The sequence below is a fragment of the Humulus lupulus genome, chromosome 1 (genome assembly GCF_963169125.1).
Source record: "Humulus lupulus chromosome 1, drHumLupu1.1, whole genome shotgun sequence".
Taxonomy (NCBI): Eukaryota; Viridiplantae; Streptophyta; class Magnoliopsida; order Rosales; family Cannabaceae; genus Humulus; species Humulus lupulus.
The window spans coordinates 156,909,949-156,918,674 of NC_084793.1; the positions used below are offsets into that span (position 1 = coordinate 156,909,949).

Sequence of the window (8,726 nt, forward strand, 5' to 3'; positions counted from 1 at the left end):
TTTTAATAATTTTAAGTGTAATTATTAATTTTTTCAAAGAAATATATGATTAATCACAAGTTGAAAATGCAGCATGCCAATGACCTAATATAACTACTTGCTATTCCAACGTAAATTTTTAGAATTATATTTGTTTTTTTGAATTAGTGTTTAGGAGTAAATTCCTCTTATTCAAGGCCGTGAGATTTTGAAATACGGAATGAAAAAAAATAATTGTACCCCTTAAATATTAATTTTTTCCACGCTAATAAAATCCTAAATTTAAAGACAACTCAATAAACAAATGCTGTGACATTACGAAAACAAATAACAAAGTTTAAACTATAAATCAATGAATCATATTCAGATACATTGATAAAATGCTCCATCAGTGAGCTTAGAGGTCGGTCCTAATCACAAGCTAGATACAAAATAAAGCCAACCTGAGTTGGTGTTTCTCAATCTCTGATAACCCAAACCTTTAATTCTAGTATTACCATATCCTCCCTTAATATCAACAGAAGCCCAGCAAACTAACTACTGCTAAGGCAGGGTTAAATGGCTTAAAAACAGTAACATATTACATATGTCAGAAACAAAATGAACAAAGGGGCACCCAACTCCAACGACTAATCTTCCCTATGAATTTTCCTTAACCGCCTTGTCAATTGACTCCACATGATCCCGAAATATTTTCCACTGCAAGAGAAAATTAAAGATTAGTAATGTAAAACTCTCCTAGTTGATGTTTAAAGAAACAAAAAATAAGGGAAAACATACCTGATCCATGGTAAGTGAGATTCCTGAAAACGAAGGAAAACATGTTATAACTTTGTTTATAAAGATGAGTATCCGTATGTCAACAGAAAATACGATGAGATAAAATTCACCTTTTGAAGTAACATAGATAAAATAAAATGGGGTTCAACCAAACTTCAAAGCACAGCATTTAGCACAAACTAAGCGCATTGTGGTCTAGATGCAGCATGGAATAAGTGAAAAATGTGTCAAATAATTAAAGTTGAACTAAGAGCTGAAAAAAATGGTCAGATGAATGTATTCATATCAACAAACTATTTGGGAAGTGGTAGTTGACCATGACTAAAGCAGATCTAAGATTTTATTTTATTTTATTAATGAAACAAAATATTAATATTAATATTAAAATAGATATGTTGGCAATGGTGGATAACAATATGGTAGCAGGGGCTTGTATGTATCATAAACTAATGATGTTTACAATGGATAAATTGATGGTAAATTCTGACTCTTCACTAATTTACTCCAGCCTTTCACAAATCCACTCTACCATTGAAATTCAATTCTTACAGGGATCCAGGGAGGGACTGGAGGGGTTATACAGAGTACGAGAGCATACTCCAGTAAAGTATGCACAAAACAAAACATCTCATATTCTTTCATCTCAAACCCACTATTACAGATTGTTCCACACAAGGACGAAGCAAACAGAGCAGGTAATGTTAGTAAGATATTTAAGTCTCCACCAAAGTTAAAATAACCTCTACCAAATCTCACAACTCCAAGCATACAGGAAAAGGGATAATTTCAAAATTTAATTTAAAACTTCAGGCTAACTAAATGAGCGCTAATGTAAGAAAGCAAAATGTGAAGTTTGAGAAGCCAAATTAGTACAACTAGCAAAAGCTTTTACAACTATTTTAGGTGAGAATCTGGAACTACCACAACTTACGAAGCATAAATAGCACATACCCTAATGCCCATACAAAGAAATAAGCGGCTATCTCCCACATCAAATTTCAAACTCATTTAGCGCTTCGTATTCGTTTTCTATACATTAGAAGCCACGACTTCTTTAGCAAATATCTATAGAAAAGTAGTAATAACATTCACTCACAACACAGTTCAAGTCCAAGAAGATTAGCAGGTTTAATTCTTGATTCGAAAGGAGTTATCTAGTTCATTTCTTTTATTGGTTCAATTTCGAAGCACATATAACAATAGAAATACAGAAAGAGAAAAATGGATAAAGAGTGTTACATAATAGAATAAAACCCTAACGGCATAAAACTCAAATGAAGAAGGAGACCTTTCTTGCCAGGCAATTGCTTGCCATCCTTGAGGTAGAACTCGCGAATGTCGATGAAGATCTTGCCCTGCCAATGGCGTACGGAAACCCTACGATTCTTGGAGATCTCGCAAACGACAACGCCGTCGGAGTCATCGGCAGTGTCTTCTTTCTTGAGGGTCTTCTTGGGGGGGGCCTGACCATGAACATCGCTGGCTTCCGAAGCCAACTCCAGGTCCTCATCCTTTCTCTTTCCCAACCCTGACATTTTCGCTAAGCTATGACTCGCTCACTCACTCACTAACTGTTCCCCTGCTATGTAAATATATTTAGGGTAATTCTACGTTGAAACTCACAAAAAAAGGTGATAGTTTTTGCCTTAATTTTTTTTTAATATATTGACTATTGTAGTTATTTAGAAGGAATTTTTAGAAAATTCTTAATAATTTATATTATCTAAAATATTGTGAGTAATTTAGAGTACTAAAAATAAAGTATAAATAGGTTGTTGTATTTGTGATTATTATTTTTATGCATATAGAAAATAATATTATTTGTAGTTTTTTTTTTTTTTTTTGAAAAAAATATTATTTGTAGTTAAAATTAATATTCTAAATAATTATAATATAACTGTTCGCAAAGTGCAAACAAAATGAGGTACACCGGTGCATCTCTATTTGTGAGTTGCACTAAAATAATTCCCTGCATATTTATATAAAAGAGAGTTTTAGGAGATGATCTCATACTCTCTTTTTCTAATTTTCTGTTTTATGGTATTTTCTAAATTTTTATTTAACATATATTAAAATAAATAATTAATCAATCATTAAAAAAATCTATATAGTTATATATGGTTTATAAATCATTACGAGTATTATACATTTAGTTTATAAATAAAGTATCATTTGATTATTTTAATTTTTCCAATATTAATATTTTTTTTCTTAAATGGGTGATTGATTTAGCTCAATCTTACCCAAATACTGAATAATTATATTTTTTTTCGAGTTTATCAAATTTAATTTATAATTTACCTTGTACATATTTAGTTTTTGTAGTATATTTATATCATTTAAATTTGTAAATTTTATATTATATATTTTAAAAAATTATTATTTATCTATATTTCTATATTTATATATAAATATATTTAATTGAGAGAAAATCATAATATTATTATTCTTATAGTAGTAATATTATTCTTATAATAATAAGTGATGTGTCGGTCTAAAATTTTTCCAAACCACTCTTTCTCTATTTTCTCTTTTTCTTTATTCTACTTTTATAATTTATAATTATTAATTAATGAAAATTTTTCTATAAAAATCTATGTCGATATGTATCTGTAGATGTGATTTCCTACAATTGATAAAATGGACACCCGCAACCTATCAAGAATATAGAGAGACAAGATTTTAATTGGGAGCACCGGTGAGGTGTCAGCCAAATAGACTTTGACGCTCAAATCAGTCGGATTGTTGGAGAGTAATAAGACAGAAGAGTAGATCAAACAATCAATAAAGATAAACAAAAAGTAAAAGAAACAATGGCGTCAGCGGAGCTTGAGGGCGATGACTGGGTTGGTAGACTCGTCAGGTTCGCTTAGTATGAGTGATTAGTTTTAGTATTCAATATCTCTTGACACAAGGACTCCTTCTTGTTTTTCTTATAGAGGCTTCTCAGGTGATGTTCCTCCTGACTCATTCCAGGTCTCGTCCTGGAATCTCACTAACTCCATAACGTCCCTCTTGACTCATTCCTCCTGACTTCTTCTTCTTTGACTCGTTTGGCTAACTGGGTATATTTAGGCCTGTGTGCGGGTTAAGTTATTTGTTTTGGCTTGTTATGTGAATGTGGGCTTATTTTGTGGCTTAGACTTAGTTAGCTCGTTTGACTACCTTGGGCCTTAAGTGGTCCAGTAACACGGACTTCATGTCACTTTGGGCCAGACTAACTCGTATGTCTATCTCAATGGGCTTAATACGATTGTAGAAATCGTGCTTAGTTTTTTACCGTTACAGTTTGTCCATCACTCTTTGGTATAGAAGTTATTCTAATCAAAGAGTAGGAAAAAATCAATTTTATCATAATTTTCTCAACTCAATTGGTCTCAAAACTGATAGAGAACATAATCCAAAAGCTTAATACAGCTTGAACGCACATGGGCCCACTGGCCGAGTGGCTGACTGTTGGGGTTTTATGCCCTAATTAAAACTCAAATTCTTTGTAATCTCATTTTATTATCAATAAAAGAATAGAAATCATTTTTTGACTTGGTCAATCACTTTGCTCACATGTTTTATTTTCATGGTTATTTGTTTAATATAAAATTCTATTAAATCCCGAGCATATAGCTAATCTTATTTATAGTGACGTAATCACAGTGGAATATAAATATGATTATATGTTCAAAATAAGTTACTCCTAAGATTAGTCAGTGCACCGGATTTACACTGACTTGCCAATCTACGATATAATCTACTTACACATTACAGTATTATGTTCTTTCCAGAACATTAGCAAAGTAGATAAGATCAGATGTATTTGTTACATCGGACAGGACCGATATTGACAGTTGATAAGATAAGTAAACATACCGTTATTATTTATTCTAGTCATATCATATAGTTGACCATAGGTCAATTCAATCTCAATTCTGAGTGGTTAGTATTCTAACTGATTGTATTATTTGAGTTCTTTGACTTGTTCGTTACCAGCTTACCCTATGGACTAGCCCATACTTACATCTTGGGAACTCGATAGTATAATTGAGTGGGAGTGTTAATCATAGACATGAACATCTATAGCTTCTGATGAAGAAGTGAAACGATGGTTTCCTTTTAGTTTGGTTCAAGGTGATAAATGATAGAGATCTCATTTCAGTAATTAAATTAGTTTACTGAAATATCATTTACAAGGAACTAAGTGTTTTAAGGATAAAATACAATGAGGGGTAAAACGGTATTTTAGTCCTATCTCATTGTAGACCGTCTATGGAGGATTGAGTGACAATTATGGTTGTAACAATGGATAATTAATAGTGTATCTATATTTGTTATAGAGCGTTCTATGAATTCAAGAGTGCAATTCCAAGTCTATAGTGGAGTCACGAGGAATTAATAAGTTAGTAAATTTATTTGTTAGATTTATGATAACTTATTGGAGCTTGATTTCATAGGCCCATGGTCCTCATTGTACCTTGGATAAAATCATCTAGATAGTCTCAATTAATTTATTTAATCATCAATTAGAATTATCAAAGTTAACCAGGTCAATTTTGGATAGTTTCACAGAGTTGTGTAATTTTGAGAAGAAAAGAGAAATTATGGCAGATTTATTAATTAAGATAAATTGGTATCTAAATTAATAAATAAGTTTAAATCAAGGTTCAAATTATAAATAATTAATTTGATAAAGGATTTAAATAATTATTTAATTAATTAAATCAATATAAAATAGTACAGGCCTTGATTTTAAGTCCAACGGGCTTATAATCAAATGGGAAATTTCATGGGCCTATTGCCCATGATAATTTCGACCTAGGGCTTCAAAATGGCTATTATTTTATTAATTTTTTAATTAAATTAAATGGTCTAATTGAGTCTATAAAAGGAGTGCTTAGAGAGAAGTCAAAAAGAAGTTTGAGAAGTCACAAGTCAGATTTTCTGATAGTTTTATATTCTCTCTAAACACAAGTCCTTTTCTAAGTCACTTTGTTATTTTCTCTTCTTCTCTCTATATCTATCTCATGTGTTGAGAATTGCCCACACTAGTCTAGGTGGTTCTAAGGATACATTGGAAGATTGTGAAGAAAATAGAAGATCGGTTCAGTTTTTTGATAATACTCTGCCATAGAAAGGATACAAGAGTTAGAGAAACTGAAGGAATGACTCTTAATTCCGCTGCGTATACTGTAAGTATTATATTATTTGTTTCTCTTTGAATTCAATTTTAGAAACATGTTTTAGGCTATCTCGTATTAATTTGTTTAATATTAGATATACATGAAAATAAATAAAGATCCTGTATAAGCTTTTTCCAACACTGACTGCATGTGGTGCGCGACTGGGTGCGTGTATGCCTAATGGGCGGATGCGTGTGCGCGCGGGCTTGGCCAGTTGCGCGCGGTGTGCACCTGGCACGCGCGCGCGAGCTTTGTCGACTGGGCGACTGCGTGCGGGGTGCGCGGGGTGTGTAGTCTGTGGCCCACCTATATGCGTCCATGGCCTGCTGGCTGACTGGATGGCTGCTTTGTTGTGTGGCGCCTAATGTCGCGCTTGTGGGGGCGTGTGTGCCTAATGGCGCGCGCAATGTTGTTTGACAGATCGTGTGGCGCCTCGGGGTCTTATGGTGCACACGCGAGCTAGTGCCTGGGGTGAATGGTGCACGTGCGGTGGCCAATTGGGCGAGTGGAGCGTGCATGGGTCGAGTGGTGCGCACGCGAAGGGTAGCCGGCTGGCCAAGTGGAGCGTGCCTGGGCAGAGTGGTGCGCGCGTGCGAGGGGTGGCCGACTGGCCGATTGGAGCGTGCTTGGGACGAATGGTGCGCGCGTGCGAGGGGTGGCTAGCTACGTGCAGGGCGTGCCTATGCGAGCGCGTGCGTATGTCAGACGTTTGTGATGCGCGCTTGTGTGATGTTAGGTGTTTGTGGCCTTCGGCTTGTCAATTGGCCGAGTGGCTTACTTAGTCAATGCATCCATTATGTAAATGATCAGTTAAGTCGATGGCATTCTAAGTAAGAGTTTATAAGGTACTAAAGACCTAATATATGATTTATCCAAATATGGCTTTAAGGAATTTTTCTCTCCTTAAAAGAAGCATGTGTGCTCTACGTCATACTGATGGAAGCCTTGGTCGACTGACCCGGCGCCCCGACAAGGCCGAACTTACCCTTGAAATATTTTGCGTATTGTAATATATGAGTGCTTTTGATGAATGACACTTGTCACTCATCTGTGGTCTCTTTCTTTCAATAAATAAGGGATGTTGTTTTCACCTTTAGTCATTCTTTGGAGACATTGGGAGAGTAGAGCTTAAGAGAGGTGGAAGAGTGTAACGATCCAAAATTGCTAATAAGGCTTAAGGGCCTTGATTAGCATGTCGGGAGGGCATAATTGGTATATGTATGTTTAAATGGTTAAACGCATGATTATGTGGCATGCGTGATTAATATGATTATGTAGATATATTATATGCATGTTTATGAGTATTAAATATGCATGTGGGCCCTTTCTAGCTTATAAGGACATATTTGTAATTTTGGCCTGTTGAGGGCATAAATGTGATTATATGCGATAAATTGTTGAGACCACATTATTATGTGGATATATTTGCAGTATATGGTTCGAGACGATCCTAGTGAGCGGATTAGCGAAATAGTCACAGCGAGGTTTCCATACCTAGCTCAGAGGGAGCCTAGGGGTATTTTTGGGAATTTAGAGAATATTTTGGGGACTTATAGATATTGAATAAGTATTTAGTAATTAATTGGACATGACGGGGTTAATTGATTAATAGTAGGAACACTTAAGGAATTAGCAGGAACTGGGAGCGGAATGACCATTTTACCCCTTAGTACCCTTAGAGGATTAATAAGCTTAAAGGGGCATTATAGTCTTTTTAGGGGATAAGAGTTATACTTAGGGGAGTAGGAAGTAACCAGAAACTTAAGGAAAGCTTCTCAAACTCTCATCTTTCTTTATCTCTCTCCATCTCACGGTTTCTCCCTTTCTCTTTCACTTGTGCTTTGAAGCTAAGGAAGAAAGAAAACAGAAGGAATTAAGGCCCTAAGATGAGAATTTTTGGAAGGGAATTGAAGGGAAAGGCTGAGCTGAAGCTTGGAAATCAGGGGGATTCAGCTGGGAAACTTTGGAAATTAAGCTCTAAAATTGAAGGCTACAAGCTGAGGGCTTAACAGCCACTAAGGTAAGAATTTTGTTGGGTTTCTGTTAGAAATATGGGTGTTATGATCAATTGGTTTGGGTCCTTTAGTGATGAATTTTGACTGATTTGGGATAGTGATTTCAGTAGGATTGTTGTAGTTTTGTGTTTAAATTGGGTGATTAAAAGTTGTAAACTCGTAGCTGAATATTGATTGTGGTTGTGGAGTTTTTTAGGCTTATATCTTAAAAGTTCTGGCTGGAAAGAGGTGGAATGAACCCAGAAATTCTGGGTTCGTGGGGGCGCGCTGCGACCCAGGTTAGGGGTGTCGCGGCCCGCGTGCCCAGAGGGCCCTGGGTGGCTCTCTGATTTGGGGGCACATCGCGACTCTAGGGGGCAAGTCGCGGCCCGCCTCCCCTTGAAACTTGAAGATGGCTCTCTGACTTTGGGGGCGCGCCGCAACCCTTAGGGTCAAGTCGTGGCCCGCCTAGGGATTTTTTCCTTAAGATGGTTTCTAGATTTTGTCAGGCTCGGGGGTTCGAACCTAGGCGCTTGGGACGATTTCTACTACCCGGTTTAGTAGAAATTGAGGCCCTGGAGGATAGTTTTTGTCTCCTAAGTATTGATTTGGATTAGAAGTTGATGATTACCCATTGGCCACTGTGACTAGGTTTATCGCCAAGGCTCAGGATTTAGGATCGTGCTCGGGACCGTTCTGTACTTTCTGCTCGGAATTCAAGGTAAGAAAATTGCACCCTTGTGTGGTTGTGAACGGGATTGAGATTTCCCAATTATTGATTGCCTGTGCTATATGTTGGTAA

General features: G+C 36.0%; 1 protein-coding gene across 1 annotated transcript; it reads right to left on the bottom strand.

Moving 5' to 3' along the window:
* Positions 1-272: 272 nt before the first annotated feature.
* LOC133799542 (RNA polymerase II transcriptional coactivator KIWI-like) lies at positions 273-2,339 on the bottom strand. Its single transcript, XM_062237553.1, has 3 exons — positions 2,048-2,339; positions 760-782; positions 273-678 (listed from the first exon to the last, which is right to left on the bottom strand). The coding sequence occupies exons 1-3, from the start codon at positions 2,292-2,294 to the stop codon at positions 619-621; spliced, it is 330 nt and encodes a 109-aa protein (XP_062093537.1). The 5' UTR covers positions 2,295-2,339; the 3' UTR covers positions 273-618.
* Between the last annotated feature and the right edge of the window lie 6,387 nt (positions 2,340-8,726).

What these genes read in the sequence shown, in the direction of transcription:
- LOC133799542 (XM_062237553.1), bottom strand. Translation starts at nt 2,294, where the DNA reads ATGTCAGGGTTGGGAAAGAGAAAGGATGAGGACCTGGAGTTGGCTTCG. An exon ending in GCAATTGCCTGGCAAGAAAG is followed by an intron (nt 783 to 2,047) that starts GTCTCCTTCTTC and finishes CTTCGTTTTCAG; the next exon opens with GAATCTCACTTACCATGGAT. An exon ending in TCTCACTTACCATGGATCAG is followed by an intron (nt 679 to 759) that starts GTATGTTTTCCC and finishes TTTCTCTTGCAG; the next exon opens with TGGAAAATATTTCGGGATCA.